The sequence below is a fragment of the Cetorhinus maximus genome, chromosome 9, assembly GCF_964194155.1.
Source record: "Cetorhinus maximus chromosome 9, sCetMax3.hap1.1, whole genome shotgun sequence".
Lineage (NCBI taxonomy): Eukaryota > Metazoa > Chordata > Chondrichthyes > Lamniformes > Cetorhinidae > Cetorhinus > Cetorhinus maximus.
In genome coordinates this window covers 126,710,416-126,731,436 of record NC_135887.1, presented here as the reverse complement: position 1 = coordinate 126,731,436, position 21,021 = coordinate 126,710,416, and the positions used below count along the sequence as shown (strand labels likewise).

General features: G+C 42.4%; 1 protein-coding gene, 1 long non-coding RNA gene and 1 pseudogene across 2 annotated transcripts in view; 2 read left to right on the top strand and 1 right to left on the bottom strand.

Annotated features, from left to right (window-relative positions):
- Positions 1-18,397, top strand: part of LOC144685007 (uncharacterized) — a 142,147-nt gene extending 123,750 nt beyond the window's left edge. Inside the window, exon 4 of the long non-coding RNA XR_013577606.1 lies at positions 18,364-18,397. This is a non-coding gene — a long non-coding RNA (uncharacterized LOC144685007). The remainder of the gene's footprint in view (positions 1-18,363) is intronic.
- htatip2 (HIV-1 Tat interactive protein 2) lies at positions 364-20,314 on the bottom strand. Its single transcript, XM_078549517.1, is given in 7 exon segments — positions 364-1,268; positions 1,488-1,549; positions 7,299-7,436; positions 16,468-16,575; positions 18,428-18,617; positions 20,198-20,289; positions 20,291-20,314. Coding segments are annotated over 7 exon segments (840 nt in total). The 3' UTR covers positions 364-1,042.
- LOC144684258 (cytochrome c oxidase subunit 6B1 pseudogene) lies at positions 13,246-13,561 on the top strand (annotated as a pseudogene).
- Positions 20,315-21,021: the final 707 nt, after the last annotated feature.

The window sequence follows — 21,021 nt, the reverse complement described above, 5'->3', positions numbered from 1 at the left end:
GTGGCATCTATTACGTCCACCCAAGAGAGCAGACAAGGCTTTGGTTTAGTGTTTCATCTGAAAGCCATCGCTTGCTCAGTACCAGCACTGGATGGTCAGCTTAGATTTGAGTGGTCAAGTCTGTGAAGTAGGCTTCAACACACAACCTTCTGCCTCAGGGGCAAGAGTGCTGCCACTGGTCACAGCTGACAGTTAAATAAATATAAAAACAAAAAACTACTGCGGATGCTGGAAATCCAAAACAAAAACAGAATTACCTGGAAAAACTCAGCAGGTCTGGCAGCATCGGCGGAGAAGAAAAGAGTTTACGTTTTGAGTCCTCATGACCATTGTTTTTCCAGGTAATTCTGTTTTTGAGTTAAATAAATATGATATCTGTTGCTGGTCTTTTCTGTCCTTGCATTATTAAAATAAAACACTTTAAAAAGAGTTACATTTTCCAGGCAAGTAGTGGAAACAAATATTGGTGAAAATATATTACGCAAAATCTTCTGTCTACTATTTGAGTTATTCACATAATCTTGTTACATAATTATATAGCTGATATTTAATCCAAAACAAGGGTAAAAACTGAAAGTGAAGAGCCTTAACAATGACTGCTGACTGATCTGAGATTGGGTGTAAAGGAGGTAAAATTGGGTGTAAAGCAGGTAAAATTGCAACAGGTGGAGTAACTATAAAATAATTCCCTTCATGACAGTTAGGTAAACGTGCATCTGGTGACATGGCTTACCACTGCCACAAAGCAACGCACCACAGTGAGACAAGACAACAAGCATACAACTGGAGTCTTTCACCTGCTGACTTCCATGTCTCAGCCCCACTGCCGTTTGGGAAGCAGCAAGCAGAAACCAGGCTTCCTGACAAAACGGAACAGACCTTTTTGTCAGGGAGCATCAGGCAGCAACATTAACAAAATGCTGCTAATGTGATGGCAGAATTCCAGGGTGACCCAAGCAAGAAGGGGGCAAACAATTCAAGGGTTGGTGGAAGGCGGGGAAAATGGGAGGCTCTTACAAAATCAAACCTGGAAAAGGTACTCCTACTTAACTTTAGTTTCTCCGTGTTTACTTAGCTCGTCAATATGCTTATTGTGAAACAATTCCATTTTGTTGTCAGATGGCAGTAAAACATTGTTCAACATGGCCTTTACAAGCACTGGGATAGGGGTGGTTATTGCCGTCGGAAACATGTAAGCTACAGGGACAAGAAGTTTTCTTGACAACCATTCCATTGGTCTTGATTCTTGTCTGTCACACATCAGAAGTCTATTTTTTGTCAAAATTAGGAAAAGAAAAATACATTAGCAACTGTAGCAAAACATTAGAAAAATGCACAAACATGAGGAGCAAGGTAACAAACTAAGCATCTAAGTGCCGATGTTTACATTCTCACTGTTCATCTCATGAAAATGTAGAGCGGCACTCAACAAGAGTTTTAAATAGAAGCAGCACACAAATTAATACCAATGAAAGGAATATACTTACGCAGGACGAAAGATGCTGTATCTGTCAAAATTCAACTCTTCAATTGCAGCTTCCACCCGACCCTGGTTAGGAAATAACAATCTTAATATATAGAATTAAAAAAATACTGCTTGTTTAAAACCAGTCACCAAGCATTCTCTTTAGCAATCTTCTGTTCTTACTCATCCAGGCTTATTCATTTGAATTTTTAAAAATGCCATCAAGAGCAAGCGAACAGGCTTAGGGACAAGCTAAAAAGAATCTGAATTAACCTCAGTAGAAGGTCATTAGGCGACATGCAATAACAGATGAAGGACGCTGATGAATCTTTCCACTAAAACCTTGATGTAGCATCTTTCAAGGTTTCAATGTGTCCGTGTGCCTCAAACAGCCAGAGTGAAACAGTGCCCAATATATGGCCTGACCACAGACAAGAAAGACATGCATTTACATAGTGTCTTTCACAACCTCAGGATGTTCCAAAGCGCTCTACAGCTAATGACACGCTTTTGGAGTGTAGTCACTGCTGTAATGTAGGGAATAAAGTGCCCTATTTGCATAAAGCAAAGTCCCACAAACAGCAATAAGATAATTAGTAGATAATCAGTTCTAGCCATGTTGGTAGAGGGATAAATATTTGCCCGAAAGTCAGGTCTCTGCTTTTCTTTGAAATACTGCCTGTTCAGCTTCAGCGTGATAGATTGGGACTTCTATTGATCAAATTATACAGTGTCGCGCTCGGTTAGCTTTGATCACTGCTCAACAATGACAATGTTAATTGTATCAATTAAGGTTAAGTGTCCTCTTTCAGAAGCTCCTATGGCAATACATGGTCCTCCATGTGGATCATTTTTCATATCTTGGGAGCCTCCTCTAGACAAAGACATAGACAACAAAATTCATCATTGCCTCCACTCCAGAAGAGCAACATTCACTTTGGTTACCCTTTTTAAAAAGGAAAAGAGTAACTCAAGTGAGCGTTGGTCCTCTAGAGAGCTAGTCTTGGGAATTAATAATGGAAAACAAGGAAATGGCAGAGGCATTGAACAGGTATTTTGTGTCTGCCTTCACAGTAGAAGACTTAGAAAACTTCCCAAAGATACTTGAAAATCAAGAGGTGAAAGGGAAAGAGGAACTTAAAACAATCACCATCACCAGGGAAAAGGTGCTGGAAAATCTATTAGACCTAAAGGCTGACAAGTGCCCAGAGATGAGGCCTGTATCCTAGGGTATGAAAAGAAGTGGCTGCTGAGATAGTAGTGGCATTGGTCGTAATTTTCCAAAATTCCTTAATTTCTGGGAGGGTTCCAGCAAATTGGAAATAGCAAATGTAGAACCTCTATTCAAGGAAGGAAGGAGACAGAGAGCAGGAAACTATAAGCTACTTAGCCAAACACGTGATAAGGAAATTGCTAGAATCCATTATTAAGGACGTTATAGCAGGATATTTAGAAAATCATAATGGGATCAGGTAGAGCCAAATGGTTTTATAAAGGGAAATCATGTTAAACTAATTTATTGGGGTTCTTTGAGGAAGTAACCAGCAATGTGGATAAGGGAAAACCTGTAGATGTGGTGTACTTGAATTTCAAAAAGGCATTTGATAATGTACCACATTAAAGGTTATAAGAGCACATGATGTAGGGAATAACATATTAGCACGAACAGAGGATTCGTTAGCTAACAGGAAGCAGTGTAAGGATAAATGGATCATTTTCAGGTTGGCAAGCTGTATCTCGTCGAGTGCCATAGAGATCAAGTGTTGGGGGCCTCACTATTTGCAATCTATATCAATGACTTGGATGAGGGGAAATGAAAGTATGGTAGCTAAATTTGCCAATGACACCAAGAAAGGTAGAAAGTAAGTTGTCAAGAGGAGCTAAAGAGTCTACAAAGGGATATAGATAGGTTAAGTGAGTGGGCAAAAATTTGACAGATGGAGTTTAATGTGTGAAAACCTGAACTTGTCCACTTTGACAGAAAGAATAGAAAAGCAGTATACTACTTAAAGAGAGAGAGATTGCAGAACTCAGTGGTACAGAGATGTCTGGGTATCCTGATGCATGAATCTCAAAGTTAGTAAGCAGGTACATCAAGTGGTTAAGAAGGCAAATGGAATGTTGGCATTTATTGCAAGGGGAGTGGAATATAAAAGTAGGGATGTTTTACTGCAGCTGTACAGGGCCCTGGTGAGACCACATTTGGAATACTGTGCACAGTTTTAGTCTCCTTATTTGAAAAAGGATATAATTGCATTAGAAACAGGTCAGCAATGGTTCACTCGACTCATTTCTGAGATAAGGGCTTATCTTATGAAGAAAGGTTGAACAGGTTAAGCTTTTTCCTATCGGAGTTTAGAAGAATGAGAGGTGACCTTATCGAAACATATAGGATCCTGAGGGGACTTGACAGGGTGCTTACAGAACAGATGTTTCCTCTTGTGCAGGAGATCAGAAATAGGGGACACAATTTAAAAATAAGACATCTCCCTTTTAAGGTGGAGATGAGGAGAATTTTTTTCTCTTGTTCTCTGGTTGTTAGTCTGTGGAATTTTCTTTCCCAGAAAACAGTGGAGACTTGGTCAATGAATTTATTCAAGGCTGAGTCAGATAGATTTTTGATAGACAAAGGAGTCAAGGGTTATGGAGACAGGCAGGAAAGTCAAGTTGAGACACAATCAGGATTGCAGGCAAGGTCAGCATTTATTACCCATCCCCAATTGCCATTGAGCAGGTGATGGTGAGCCAACTTCTTGAACCTCTGCAGTCCATCTGGTGTAGGTACACTCACAGTGCAGTTGGAAGGGAGTTCCAGGATTTTAACCCAGCAACAGTGAAGGAACAGTGATATAGTTCCAAGTCAGGATGGTGCATGGTTTGGAGGTGAACTTGCAGATGGCGATGTTCCCAAGTATCTGCCACATTTGTCCTCCTAGGTGCTAGAGGTCACGGGTTTGGAAGGTGCGGTCAAAGAAGCCTCTGTGAATTGCAGCAGTGCAACTTGTAGATGGTACACAGTGCTGCCACAGTGCGTCAGTGGTGGAGGGAGTGAATGTTTAAAGTGGTGGATGGGGTGCCGATCAAGCCTTCTGCTTTACCCTGGATGGTGCCAGACTTCTTGTTGTTGGAGCTGCACTCATCCAGGTGAGTGCGGAGTATTCCATCACACTCCTGACTTGTATCTTGTAGATAGTGGATAAACTTTGGGGAGTCAGGAGGTGAGTTACCTGCAGCAGAATTTCCAGCCTCTGACCTGCTCTTGTAGCCACAGTATTTATATGGCTGACCTAGTTAAGTTTCTGGTCAATAGTAACCCCCAGGATGTTGATGATGGGGGTTTCAGCGATGGTAGTGCCATTAATGTCAAGGGAAGATGCTTAGATTCTCTCTTTCTGGAGATAATCATTGCCTGGCACTTGTATGACGTAAATGGTACTTGCTACTTATCAGCCCAAGCTGGAATGTTGTCCAGGTCTTACTGCATGCAAGCATGGACTGCTTCAGTATCCGAGTCATCACGAATAGTACTGAACACTGTGCAATCATCAGCGAATATTCCTGCTTCTGACCTTATGATGGCGGGAAGGCCATGTATGAAGCAGTTAAAGATGGTTGGGCCTTGGACACCACCTTGTTAACTACTGCTGCCATATCCTGTGGCTGAGATGACTGACCTCCAACAGTCACAACCATCTTCCTTTGTGCTAGGTAAGATGCCAACCATTCGAGAGTTTTCCCCTCCCGATTCCCATTGACTTCAATTGTGCTAGGGCTCCTTGATGCTACACTTGGTCAAATGATTGATGTCAAGGGCAGGCACTCTCACCTCACCATTATTCAAAGAAGAGCAGAAGCAATGCTTTGAGATGTCAGGTGGTCATGAAAAGTGCTATATAACTGCAGTCTATTCTCTTTTTCTTTTCCTTAAATAAGTTTGAAAATCATCACAAAGTTAACTCAAGTCATGGCCTTTCAGTGGTCTAACAAAGCAGTTTCATTGCAAAAGAAAATAACTCTCCGAAGGATCGCTGTAGAGCCCAGAAGCAGAGATATCGGTGAATAAGTTATTTAAAATGCATCGAATGTGGTAAAGAACGTGCAAGTGTAATTTGACTGCTGATGGAGTGAAGAATTCATACCCAAAGTTTTCAATTCTCTCTTGGAAGGTGACAAAACCTACTGTACCTGATACTAGGCACATTTGTGTATACTGCGTTGGCTCAAAAACAGGTTTGTCGACTTGGCACCCAAGAAAAATAAATCAAAGCATTTTCCAAATGGTGAGAAACTAGAGACTGTAGGGAATAAAAGAGGTTTTGGAGACCAAGGACACAAATTGGTAAAAGCCAGTAGACAAGCACAAACATAATATTGTTAAACATTAATGGATTGTTGGCCTTTACCTTAAGGCGGCTTGAATACAAAAGGGGAGGATGCAATGCTTTAGTGTGGCCCTCTGGTTAAACCCCATCTGGAGTAGTGTGTTCAAGTTTAAGCACCACATCTCAGGAAGGATATATTGGTTTTGATGGAGATGCAATGCAGATTCACTAAAATGATGCAGGGGGGTTAACTTATGAGGAGAGATTGCATAAACTTGACTTGTATTCTCTTGGGTAGAGGAGCTTGTTGCGGGGGAGGGGGGGTGATCGCATCAGGTGTAAAATGATTTGATTGTGTAGATATGGAAAAATTATTTCCACTGGTGCAGAAAATCAAGAACAAAGGGATATAGTCTTAAAATTAGAACAAGGTCATCCAGGGCCAAAATCAGGAAGCAATCTTTCACACAATTGGTTGGGAGAAATTTGGAACTGTCAACAAGCCTATGGGTGTTAAGATAGTTGGAGCTTTCAAGACTGTGATGGATAGATTTAGGTTAGATAAGGGTATCAAAGGATGTCTTGTGGCACAGTGGGTAGCATCCCTATCTCTGGACCAGAAGCTCCAGGTTGAGGTCCCACTCAAGGACTTGATGGCCACAGTAGGTGCTTTCAGAATGTGGCCAAATAGGTCTATTATCAGCCTGTAAATCCTTCCAATATGCCTGATGGCAGGCAATAAGAGCGGAAGAGTATCCTGGTCAGCCGCATTGCAGAAGGCTACGGCAAAGGCAACCCACTGCAATACTTTGCCAAGCATAATCATGGACCAATCCCATGGAAGTCCATGGACACCAACACCCTCTTGGGGTGCAGTACCTGAAGGAACAGGAAAGGTATTGAAAGAAATGGAGCAAAGGTAGGAAAATGGAGTTGTGCTCCAGGTCAGCTGTGATCTAATTGGCTTGTAGGGCTGAATGGCCTACTCCTGTTCCTAATGTCGTAATGGTTAGCAGTGTCTCTCTTCACTTAATAACTGAATTCACTTATGTACGAAAAGTTTTTTAAAAAATTATTCCCAAGTATTATTTACTCGAATCAAACTTTTGTCCAATTGTGCAGTGTCTTGACACTTCGAATAAATAAATTTATTGAACTAGTGCGGCTCACAAAATACGATGTTAAAATTCATAATTTAGTTAAATGCTGGAAGTGCACAGTGGCACTTCATTTGTTGTATTTTGATTGTGGCTTTCTAATTCAATCTCTATAATCGTATCCTAGTGCAGCAAATTCAAATTGCCAGATGTAGTCCTTGGTATGTTCTGGAATTTGCGATGCTCTCAGGCGATGTGATCCAAGTAATTAAGTGAGTCACTGTACTGATAGACAGGGTGTACCAGTGTTGCCAGGCAGGTTCTACTTTGGCAGTAGACATTATTGCCGCCCCAGGGCAGAATTACCAGACTAGCTTTGAAGCCCAAAATGTAATATTGACAAGATTTTCCAACCTTAGTTTTTGAAAACAGCAATGAACTGTCCTTATTTGCTCCTTTTGATGATTGCAAGTTAAAGTGAGTGCATCCTCCAGCTTTTGCGAGTTGGGCTGACTTTAATACGTAATCATAATCCACTCGAATAAAACCATCCTGCAACACAAGGAAAACAAGATTTTATGCAGAGAATGAAATTAAAATATAACTGTGATTCATACTGTCACAAGAGCACAGCTCTCCTCAAAACTGTTTTATGCAAATACCTCCTGTATCTTGCCTTTTCTCAAAACATCATTTTGAGAAATATGATTTTCATTTACATTTCATTGCATTTTTGGCATAGAGAAGCATCCCAAATCACTTCAATGAAGCACATTAAAAAAAATGGATGTCAAGCCAAATCAGGTGCTTTTTTTAAAAAAAGATTCTTTCACAGGATGTGGGTGTCACTGGCTGGGCCAGCATTTATTTCCCATCACTAATTGCCCTTGATAAGGTGGTGGTGAGCTGCCTTCTTGAACCACTGCAAGCCATGTGGCGTAGTTACACCCACAGTGCTGTTAGGAAGGGCGATCCAAGATTTTGATCCAGCGACAGTGAAGAAACGGCGATATATTTCCAAGTCAGGATGGTGTGAGGCTTGGAGGGAAACTTGCAGATGGTGGTGTTCCCATGCATCTGCTGCCCTTGTCCTGCTAAGTGGTAGAGGTTGTGGGTTTGGAAGGTGCTGTCGAAGGAGCCTTGGTGAGCTGCTGCAGTGCATCTTGTACATGCTGCACACTGCTGCTACTGTGCATTGGTGGTGGTGGAAGTCAACGTATAAGGTGGTGGATGGGGGCTCAATCAAGCGGGCTGCTTTGTCCTGGATGGTGTCAAGCTTGTTGAGTGTCATTGGAGCTGCACTCATCCAGGCAAGTGGAGAATATTTCATCACACACCCGACTTGTGCCTTGTAGATGTTGGACAGGCTTTGGGGAGTTAGGTGGCGAGTTACCCTTGGCAGATTTCCCGCCTCTGATCTGCCCCTAGAAACATCGAAAATAGGAGAAGTAGGTCATTCGGCCCTTCGAGCCTGCTCCGCCATTCAATATGATCATGGCTGATCCTCTATCTCAACACCATACTCCTGCTCTCTCTCCCCATACCCCCGATGCCTTTAGAGTCTAGGAACCTATCTATTTCCTTCTTAAATATATTCAGTGACTTGGCCTCCACAGCCTTCTGTGGTAGAGAATTCCACAGGTTCACCTCCCTCTGAGTGAAGAAGTTTCTCCTCATCTCAGTCCTAAATGGCCTACCTCATATCCTGAGCTTGTGACCCCTTGTTCTAGACCCCCCAGCCAGAAGAAACATCATCCCTGCATCCAGTCTGTCCAGCCTTGACAGAATTTTATACAATGAGATCCTCTCTCCTTCTTCTAAGCTCCAGTGAATACAGGCCTTGTCGACCCAATCTCTTCTCATACGACAATCCTGTCATCCCAGGAATCAGTCTGGTGAACCTTCGCTGCACTTACTCTGTGGCAAGTATATCCTTTCTTAGGTAGGGAGACTAAAACTGCACAGGTGTGGTCTCACCAAGGTCCTGTATAGCTGCAGTTAGACATCCTTGCTCCCGTACTCAAGTCCTCTCGCAATGAAGGCCAACATACCATTTGCCTTCTTAACTGCTTGCTGCACTTGCATGATTGCTTTCAGTTATTGGTGTACAAGGACACCGAGTTCTCTTTGCATATCAACATTTCCCAATCTATCATGATTTACATAATATTCTGCCATTCTATTTTTCCTACCAAAGTGGATAACTTCACATTTATACACGTTATACTGCATCTGCCATGTATTTGCCCACTCACTCAACTTGTCTAAATCACCTTGAAGCCCTTTAACATCCTCTTCACCACTCACATTCCCACCAAGTTGCGTGTCATCAGCAAACCTGGAAATATTACATTTGGTTCCCTCATCCAAATGATTGATATATATTGTGAATAGCTGGGGCCCAAGCACTGATCCCTGCAGTACCGCACTAGTCACCGCCTGCAACTCCAAAAAAGATCCATTTATTCCTACTCTGTTTCCCGTCTGCTAACATATTCTCAATCCATGCCAATACATTACTCCCAATCCCATGCTTTAATTTTGCACACCAACCTCTTACGTGGGACTTTATCAAAAGCTTTCTGAAAATCCAAATACATCACATCCACTGGTTCTCCCTTATCTATTCCACCGGTTACGTCCTCAAAAGCTCCTGCAGGTTTGTCAAACATGATTTCCCTTTCATAAATCTATGTTGACTTTGTCTAATCCCATTGATATTTTCTAAGTGTCCTGTTATTACATCCTTCATAATAGATTCTACTACTGATGTTAGGCTAACTGGCATGCAATTCCCTGTTTTCTCCCTCCGTCCTTTTTTTAAATAGAGAGTTACAATTGCCAGCCTCCAATCTGCCAGGACTGTCCCAGAAGCTACAGAATTTTGGAAGCTGACAACCAACACATCCACTATTTCCATGGCCTTTAGTACCCTGGGATGAAGATTATCAGGCCCTTGGGATTTATCAGCTTTCAGTCCCATGAATTTCTCCAGCACTAGTTTTTTTAGTAATACTAATTTCCTTCAATTCCTCCTTCTCACTAGACCCTTGGTTCACTAGCGTTTCTGGGAAGTTATTTGTGTCTTCCTCCATGAAGACAGAACGAAAGTGGCCGTTTAATTGCTCTGCCATTTCCTTGATCTCCATGATAAAATCTCCCATGAAGACATTTGTCTTCATTAATCTTTTTCTTTTTACATACTTGTAGAAGCTTTTACAGTCACTTTTATGTTCCTTGCACGTTTACTCTCATACTCTATTTTTCCCCTGTGGCCACAGTATTTATGTGACTGGTCCAGTTCAGTTTCCGATCAATGGTAACCCCCAGGATGATGATGAAGGGTGATTCATTGATGCTATTGTCATTAAATATCATGGGGAGATGGTTAGATTCTGTCATGCTGGAGATGGTTATTGCCGGGTACTCATGTGGCACAAAAATTACTTACCTTTTATCAGCCCAAGCTTGATTGTTGCCCAGGTCTTGTTGCATGTGGGTATGGATTGCTTCAGTATCTGAGATGCAGCAAATGGAACTAGACAGCAGCATCCTATTAGTGGAGAATGAATGGACATAAGGCCGCCACTTTCAGTCCTGAAAGTGCCCAGTCTACCTCAGCTTACCCGGGAAGGGTAAGGTGTCTCAAAAGTTTGAGCAATAGGTGAATAACCAGGGGGCATAGATTTAAGGTAAGGGGCAGGAGGTTTAGAGGGGATTTGAGGAAAATATTTTTCACCCAGAGAGTGGTTGGAATCTGGAACACACTGCCTGAGGGTAGAGGCAGGAACCCTCACAACATTTAAGTAGTATTTAGAAGTGTACTTGAAACACCATAGCATACAGGGCTACGGGCCAAGTGCTGGAAAATGGGATTAGAATAGATAAGTGCTTGATGGCTGGCACGGACATGATGGACCTGTTTCTGTGCTGTATAACTATGATTCTATAAGCTAGCCATTGCATGTTATTACTGTTACCGCAGTAGCAACACGAGTGGTATTCTCCACTCACAGGATGCTGCTGTCAAGCAAAAAGACCTTCTTCCTCTCATACACAAGTGATATGGTATATGAATTTCAATGCTGGTGTGATGCCAGCTATGTAGGTCGTACGTCCCAATGACTGGCGGATTGTATCAAACAGCACATCTCTTCAGTTGTTCACAACAGGCAAAGTACTGACCCTACCCATCCAGCCTATGCTAGCAAAACTCAAAACATAGTATTCAACATTAGGTGTGATTCCATGATCGGACAGCACTTGCTAAACAATCCTGATTCTGCTAAGAATTATACTGATAACCATTTCAAGGTTGTCAGTCAGCCTCGCAGTGTGGCTCACTTCACTTACACATACTAGAAACCATATATATTCACATATTCACAGGGCCCTGTCCTTTGCAGACAGGAGCACGCCCATGCATTGCACCTTTTTCAACTAAAGAGCGAGCTCAGGGGGAAGCCATTCCATGGTTCATTCCTCATGGCAATGCCTTGACTTGTTTGAGTTTGAACAAAAGTGTGGCAACCTCTTCTCCTGCAGTATAAATTATTGTTCCCTTTACCATTGGTATTTCTTGCAAGCTATCCTGACGAGTGCAAGACGAAAAGCATTGATAGCATGTCGCTTTTATCAGCAATAATCTATTTTTGTATTTGCACTTCATAAAGACAACATGACAACTTCTCACCTCTACCAATATTACACGGTTGAGCTCAGGGGATGTCATTTAAAACAAATTCTTCCAGAAAGTACAAACAACAAATTTTCAAAATAGATCATGCAAAGCAATGCAGTTCCAATAATGAAATTTGAAACAGCAATACTACTTTGCTTTATGATCGCAGTATTGAAATATTGCACATCCACAAGGCATAGACACCTAATGTTATTAAACAAGCTTAAACCCTCCATTCCATCCACTTTCTCCAAAGTTCCTACAAAGGAAGATACATCAAAGGATTACTATGTAAATTCACCAAAAGCCTGCATCAGATTTTGCATTTACTTTTAAGTGTTTTAAGGTATTTGAAAGGAGAATAAAGCTTTGTTTAAATTTGAAGACAGAATAAATAAAAACATTTGTAGCCATCTGCCTGTAGCCCATAAAAAAATCATTTCCATAACTCTTCTGCGGCTAAAACTACACTTCAACTGGGATTTTTTTGAAAACAGATGTACTAAGTTACCCCCCACATTGATTTTTCTGCCACTTTCTTTACTCTGTGCCGTTATGGAAATGCTGAGTAGCATTTGCCGCTGCACTGAATTGATTTCAGTTCCCTCCCCCCACCCCATACGCCAAAAGCTTATTTTAAAGGCTATAGACAAAACAGACCCACGCACAACAGAACTTTACAGCCTCAAGAGTGTCAAAAATACAAGTCAATTATTCGATACCTCCGATGCCTGAATTAAACGACGCACAATTTCTCTGCCCTTAGTTCTTGGGCAATGTTCTGAAACAGAGTTCAGTTTACAGCAGCCTTCAATGGTCACTTGATGAAATCTGAACTGACATAAATACTGGAGCTCACTTTAAATCCGATTACACAGTTACACCACATCAATACTAGCCCAGCAACAGACGCTGGCGTCCCTTATGCAGAAGTGCTCCCAACAAGGAGCACCCCTTACCTATAAACAAGAGCCCACGCCACCACTTCTTAGACCCACGCTCAACCATCATCCCCTCTCAATAGCTTCTAGTTGACAAGTTGCCTTGCTGTTTCTTTTGATGAATCTGCCCCAAACAAAGCAAAATATTGTCTTATTAGCAGCCAATAGACTTAATCCTGAAATTTTTAACAACAAATAGAAAAGAACTTGCATTAGGTTCCCTAGGTGACTAAAAACACAACTTTATGGAGGAGCTTTTCAATGCAGAGAATGACTCAAATAAAATTGAGATGCACTCATCCATAGCAATTACACCTCAAGCGACACTTTCTTGGGCTTCTAAACACAAATTTCAATTTATTCTTATGGATATGAAGGGATTGAAAAAGCTAAACACAAATCAAGTAAAATCAAAAAATACTAGAAATGATGAGTAGGTTTGTCAACATCTAACAAGATAGATGATAGATCAATGTTGCGGGCAGAGACCAACATTCCCTCTAATTTCTTTGTGGAGTGGGCGGGTAATTTATTTAACTGCGTGGCCCTTTAAATTCTTTTGTGCAACGATACTAGTCTGAAAACGCCCGATCTCGGAAGCTAAGCAGACTCTGGCCTGGTTAGTACTTGGATGGGAGACCGCCTGGGTATACCAGGTGCAGTAGGCTTATTTGGAGGCGGACGGGTGGGCAGGCAGTGGGAGAAGAAAATTTGTCAAGGCAAAATCGTCCCCAGGAAGATGGCCATCGTGCAGGAGCACATCAGAAACTACAAGGCGTCGCCCTTTGACGCTCGCTTCCCCAACACCAATCAGACGCGCAACTGTTGTCAGAGCTATCCGGATTTCCATCGATGTCAGATGGCTCTCCAAGTTCGCGGCAAAGCTGTGTCACTGTGCAACTGGTACCAGGAATCCTACAAATCCCTTTGCCCATTGTCTTGGGTTAATAAGTGGGATGAACAACCTGAAGCTGGGTCCTTTGCTGGCAAGATATAGTCCACCAGATTCTCCGTCGGCGCTGCATACCTACCAACCCTGTCCCCTTCCCCTCCTCCCCTCTGTGCTCTCTCCCACTTTGTTTGTGCTTTCGAGAGACAGGGGAGCTTAACAGCCCCAGTCCCCACTCTCCCCATTCTGTCCAAATTGAAATTCACTGCTTGGTAAACTGTGAATCTCTGTCTGTTACAGTCTCGAAATAAAGGCTTCCAGCGGGCTTTTGTACAGTGGAAAATAAAACACACACACAGTAATTTGAAAAAGCCGGCTTGTGCTCAGCCTACGCAGAAACCTCCCGGTTGCTGCTCAGCTTAAAGGGGACACTGGTAGATACGGTGTCAGAATGGAGTTGGTACCAATAAGGAATAATGTCTTCCTATCATAAAGAATCCATGCTACCAGCTCACACACCCTTGCTGGGTCTTCAACTGGTGAGTAGAATAAAAAGCTATTATGCAACTTAGTACAGAGCAATATAAAACTTCAGTATAGCTGAAAAAAGAGACATTCTGTATTACCAAACGACTATTAATATAAAAACATCTTTTTACAAATTCTTAAGGCACGTGTTCAAAAGCATAGATGCTTTTAAACAAGGCGAGAACATAGGGGAGAAAGGAATAGAAGGACATGCAGATAGGGTCAGATGAAGTAAAGTGGAAGAAGGCTGGTGTGTAGCATAAACATTGGCACAGACCAGGGCCAAGTGACCCGTTTCTGAGCTGTAAATTCTAAGTAATTAGTCCAAGACTATACACACAATGCTGAATAGCACAGAGCCATAAAGACTAGGAAGATTACAGCTTTAACCTAGTCAATTGCTAAGGGAACAATCTTTATAAGGCTGTCCGTTTATCACAACAGCTCTCAGGTGCAGTCAGTCACTTTAGTCTATGACACATCATTGTTAATGGAAGAAACCTCACAACAATCAATTTGCAATCACTCCCCTCCCCCTCCCAGCTTTTGAATACTTCAATTGGCTAACTAATTCCTTCAAAAACATTTCCCAGATTTTATTTTTAATCTCTACCCCAATATCCTATTAACAGTGCTTATCCTCCAAAGTGTGAAAAAGCCTCTTAATGTGAGTATTACACTGCCTCTGAATTAACAGGAGTTGATTTGCAGTTTGGACCACAGTGTAGTTTCTTTCCCCTCCTAAGGGAAACAGGATCTCAATGAGTTAGCATAATCTGTGACTGAAGCATATTAATAATATTACATTAGCTAAATACTAAAAGGACACATTGGATGTAGAATAGCTGATGGAGTAAGAAGAACTCCGCTTCGCAGCTAATCAAGCAGGTGGATCCATCAGCCTGTTTAGGGTAACACACAGTCTATTGAAATACGGTGTGATAGTATCCCAAATAATGATATTAGAGATTAAAATAATGTAGATGGTGCCACGTGAGTGATTTGCTGTAATAAGTCCAGAATGATCCAATCCCCTTCAAGGCGGCAGAGTTCCTGCTTCTAATCGTTCACAACTGTAGTTTCCCATTTGATTCGGAGATGAGCTTCCAACCACCTATCGCTCCATCGCCACAACTGTCTGCTTCAATCTCTATAATATCGTCCATATCTGCCTTTGCCTCGGTTTATATGCTGTTGAAACTTTCACCCATATTTTATGTTAGCTCTATTAGTTCACTATACCAATGCTCTCCTGTCCAGACTCCCATCTCACACCATCCAAAACCCTGAACTCATCCAGAACACTGCTCCCTGTACCCCAACTCACCTGTGCTCGCTGGCGTACACGGGTCCCAGTCTGGCAACGCCTCGATTTTAAATTTCAAATCTTTGTTTTCAAATCCGCCCCCCATGGCCATGCCCCTCTCCCTATCTCTACAACCTCTTCCAGCCTTACAACCTTCCTCAGTCTCTGTGTTCCTGAAATTCTGTTCTCTTCTGCATCCTTGATTTTCATTGCTCCACCATCGCTGGCCAGCCTTCAGCTGCCCGGGCCCTTGGCTCTGGAATTCCCTCCCTAAGCCTCTCCATCTCTCTATATCACTCTCCTCCTTTAAAATGTTCCTTAAAACCTACCTCTCTGATCAATTTTTTGGTCACCTGTCACAGTATATCACATGGCTCAGTTATCTAAGCAAATCTTGATTGCTAATGTTCCTTGAAGCATTTTACTATGTGAAAAGGTGTCATATAAATACAAGTTGTTGTTGTTGATGGCCATCTAGCAACAACTGTCAGAAGTGGGCTTCTCTTCTTGGCATTGGGTGATGAAAGGATCAGGCTAGCAGCCTGTTGGCAGGTACTGTGAAAGAACTCACTCATGAATAACAGCTAATGAAGTCAGGTATCAGAGTGTACCAGAAACTATGAGCCCATACCCAACCAGCAGTCAACGTAAACTCCTTAGTCTTCTTCTTCAGTTCTCTGCCCAAAGGTAGGTCTGACCCAGGCCACGACCTCCGCCACGGGTAGGGCATTGAGGCTGGTCCCGAATCCACCCCAGCCAGAATGGGGATCGGACCCCGTGCTGTTGGCACCAATCTGATCCACACTAGCCTCCAGCCAACTGAACCAGCCAGTCCCCCAAGAAGTCAAGAGTTGGCGTTGTACAGACATGTATGTTGTACTCTTGAACTATGGATAGTGAGGGTAGAAACTCCAATTTTCTTTCCATCACATGGCTGACCAGGAACCTCTCCCGTTCTAAGTTGAAAGGATTTACAGGTTGACACGTGACCTGTTTGGCCGCGTTATAAACGCAGACTCCTTGGCCATCAATTTGGCGACTTAAACTCAGAGCTCCCGGCTCAGCGGCAGGGACACTGCCCACTGCGCCACAAGACCATCTCCAACTTAGACAGAAGAGCTTAAATCGATGAGGAAAAAAGAAGTTGCAGAGTTACAAAGTTTGCTGTGCATCTCACAAAGCACTTTATTTTAACTCTACTGAAGAACGTTATAACTTATAAATAAGAAATATTTTACCACACCAGCTTTGCCTCTCGTTGTTCCCAGGCAGCAGAATCCTACATCATGGCCTTGGAAGGCTGATGCATATTCATCCAACTTCTCAAAATCTACAATTTCCTGGATCTGTTTAAATTGAAAAGAACTATATAATCAATTTTACGTTTGTAAAACACTTCATTCAACTGTCACAAAACAGCACTTAAATAAAGTACCAATAGCAAATTTTAAAAAAAATTGAATCTGGGGCTCAAAGCAAATTTAAGCAAAGAACACATTTCAGTTTCAAATTATTCAACAGCAGCTGATGAGAGAGAGAAAGAAAAATCTTCACCAAAAAAATCTTCATGAGCAAGTTACCTTCTTCAGGAGGTATCCCTGAAAACAAAATGGTGATCATGGTTAGACTGCATTACCTTACCCTTCACCCTTTCATTCATTTATGGTTCATGAATCATTCTTTATTGCCTGCCATCCTGACATGTGGACTGTGAAGGAGGTAGCAGATAACTTGACATTTTCAAAATGCAACTCAAAGTCGAAGTCAACACATTGCTAATTTGACAACTGATCTTTGCCTCCTGGCAGCAGCCAGGCAAAGCTGTTTGGTGCCATTCCCTATCAAAATAGCCAAGAGCATTTATTGATGGGTGCAGGAATGATTCAATAGATTAGCACTCTGTGGCACAGTCCATTGGATTGTCAACACACTGTGCAATTGTACAGCCAGCGCTTTCACAATTTTCTTTGATGATCACAATTTCCTCATAGCGCCAGAAGATATCCACAAAAGCATTTGAAAATGGAGGATGGTTCTTTTGTAAAAAAAAAAGTTGCAATTAAAAATTGACAGCAGTTTGCTCACTATAATCCTTCGTCCACCTCATCTGTGGATTTTTGTTCATTATTGAGATTATACCCTCTAACCCTGGCCTGTGTAGCCCCTCTTCCTCTATTTTACCATGTGACTATGCCTTCATCCATCTCAATTCTTTTAAAACTTACTGTCTCCACCACTCTCTTTCAAAAAAAACCTCTCCTAAGCAGCACCCACCCTCCACCATAGTTTTCTATACCATTTGTCTGTCTCTGTACCTTCCCCCTCGCCATCCACCTTTAAAAACCTTATCAAAATCTATCTGACCAACCTTTTGGTCAGCTCTCCTAACTCTCTCATTATGTCTTGCTTCCCTTCCCTTGCTCCTCTGAAATATTTTGTGATGTTTTTCTACATTAAAAATGCAACCTGTTGCTGCAATCAATGTGTCTCATGTGAATAAAATGCATCATGCAATATCCACAAAGATATAACATTTTTCCAACTTTTGGTGACAGGCATGAAGGGGCTGTGGATGTTTTGGTGGAGGATACGAGGAAATGCCATTGGAAGCAAGAATTCCTGATATTCCCATTTAAAAATGATGATCTACAGCCTATAATTAATTCAATTCCATTTTAAAATTTGAAATGAAATACTTATCGTGCAAGGAGCCAGAAGGATGATATAAGGAGGATGATATAAGAGGGAAGAAGTGTTCTATATGCTACATCAGGAATTCTTAAAGAAACACATTCGCTGGGTCAAAATCCTGGAACTCCCTTCCTAACAGCACTGTAGGTGTACCTACACCACATGGACTGCAGTGGTTCAAGACAGCAGCTCACCACCACATTCTAAAGGGCAACTAGGGAAGGGCAATAAATGCTGGCCCAGCCAGCGAAGCCCACATCCCGTGAATGAATAAAAAAAAACTTTTAAGTGCAATTACTACACATACCAGCCAATGTAGTTATTCCTCCAATGTTGTAATCAAAGGATTCAGATGTAGGAAGCTACTGAAGTTTCGCTGCCATGATATAAATGTGACCTGAAACATTTGACTTGTTCATGCTTTGTACCACTGTTCCATCTAGTTGCTCTCCAGCAACATAAACTGTGAGACCTTACACGCCATTATCAAGTCAAACTAAAACCTACCACATTCTCATGGGCTGCATCCTCAGAGGTTAGTTTTCTACGGCCAATAAGTGTAACTTTGGTGAAGATTTGGCTTTGAACAATCTCCCTTAGCAGCACTTTTCCGGTCTCTCCTGAAGCTCCAAGAATGAAGCAAGACTTATTTAGTGTCCTGTACGTTTCCCGGAGAGTATTTATATCTTTAGACATGCTGGAAAAAATAAAACAAGTAAAATCCATGAATGGTAAACAATTATTTCTTTGTAATTATAAAAATGTATAATTCAAAAACACTAACAGACTAGTAAAAGTTATCACTGCCAGCAGACATTATCCTCATCAAATTGTTCTCTTTATTTCATCTGCAAACATGGATCACACTGGACTATAGTTGTATTGGCACTAGCCCCCTGCCAGTAGCCATTTCTTCATGTGTGAATCATTATACCAGAGCCAGACTCACAGAAGCACACTTTCAGCAAAGGTCATTGGACATTGATCAGGACCTGGAATGCTGCCTGAGTTTTCCTTCCCGAAGCTAACTGTAGCACTCCAAAAACCAACAGCTCCTCAGATCAGCTAACTCAATGAAGGTCAGGGGCATTGGAACATTCCTTCATTTGAACACCGGAAGCATGGAAAGCACAGCATTGGGTTGAGGGCAAACCTGCTTTCTAGTCCCTCCCCTCCTAAAATCAACACCATCATCAATCGACTCTCTTACCCATTGGGCACTTTCACTCTATAAACTTCCACACCTACTAGAATCTGCAGCAGGCTGCAAATAAAGCGTGGGAGGCCAGCCAGGGGTGTGGCAGACTGGTCAATCCAGAGGTAACAAAAGCATGGATGAGGGTTTCGGAGATGAGACGAGGCGGGACGGAGTCATGAGAGGTTACGGAGGAGGAAATAGGTGGTCTTGATGATGGTGTAGAGATGTGGTCAGAAGCCCATCCTGGGCTGAAGACTGACACCAAGGTTACGGACAGTCTGTCGCAGCCTCAGACAGTGGCCAGGGAGGGTGTGACAGTCAATTAAAGTCACAGCGGCTAGGGGAAGAGCTTGTGGAAGGAAAGACGACAATGGCTTCGACCAGTCTTCCAAACATTCAGCTGCAGCAGGTTTCTGCTCATCCACCAACGCCAAACAGGCTGGCCCAGTGCTGGTCGGGGCTCTGCTGGCTCAGTATGCAATTGCTCCACTTGCTTTCCAATGTGGTTGAGTTACTGGGCAGGTCAACTTCCAGCACAGAGCTGAGGTGTCAGCTGCGGCTCAGTTCATAGCACCCTCGCCTTTGAATCAGAGGGTTGTGGGTTCATGTCCCACTCCCGGAAAACCAAGAACTGTGATTGTACTCGAAAGAGTTGCAATCTGTGACTGTTGGTAACTCGAAAGCGTTTCCAGCACAGAGCCACACCCAGGAGCTACTGTAAACAACCAACCTTTTGCAGGAGGAAATCTAAACGAGCAAAGGTGGTTTATGTATTTAAATCATACACGTTAAGTAACACTTTAAATTATAAAAGTGTCACATGGCTCCTTGAGAAACAAGTTGTATTTATCAAGTCATAAAACAGGTCCATTACAGTTTCTTTTTTTAAAAAAAATGAATTTTGACATTCAGCAGCTCCCCCCCATCACCTTCTCCAGGGCAACTAGGGATGGGCAATAAAAGCGAAGCCCAAACCCCCATGAATGATTTAAAAAAAAAACCCCACTTAAGCCACATTATGACACAGTAAATGTCTAAAACACTGAGCCTCCTGGCTAGATCCCGAGGTCTTGCTTTACCTGGAAATGGGCAGAGGTCCTGGATCAGAATTCTCCAACTGATACAGCAAATAAGCTAAAGAAAGCACCAGAACACTCAGTAAAAACACCACCCACATGAGAGCCAGCGACCGTCATCAACCTCCCTCTAGGGCATTTATTCGCCGGTCAACCGGCCCTTCCTAGTCAGGAACCGCCAGCGGTGCTGCCCCCTCTCTTGGAGGACAGCGGGTGGGAATTGCAACTCCGATTACCAGCATCCTCAAATAAAGGGCAATTTGGCATCTTTTTTTGTTCCATCGAAACTTCGCGCAGGATTCCGCTGTGAGAAGCCCAGCAGGAGGTATCAGTGGACTTTTAAATAAAAAAAGGCAATATTTTTTCCCAAATATTTTCCCTACCACTGCTCTTACATAAAAGAAGAAGATACAACTGCTATAGTGGTTTAAGCCATAGCATTGCTGCTAACAGGTAAACAATTTGCTGCAGTTCTAGTCAAAGCCACCTGGTATGCCCTTAACTAAAACAAAAACAGAACTACCTGGAAAAACTCAGCAGGTCTGGCAGCATCGGTGGAGAAGAAATCAGTTAACGTTTCGAGTCTTCATGACCCTTCGGCAGAACTGAAGCATAGTTAGGAGAAAGATGAAATATAAGCTGGTTTAAGGTGGGGGGGTGGGGGGAGAGAGAGAAGTTGAGGGTGTGGTGATTGTGGAGATAAGCAAGCAGTGATAGGAGCAGATAATCAAAAGATGTTACAGACAAAAGGATCAAAGAGGTGTTGAAGAGGTGTTGCCTGTAACATCTTTTGATTATCTGCTCCTATCACGGCTTGCTTATCTCCA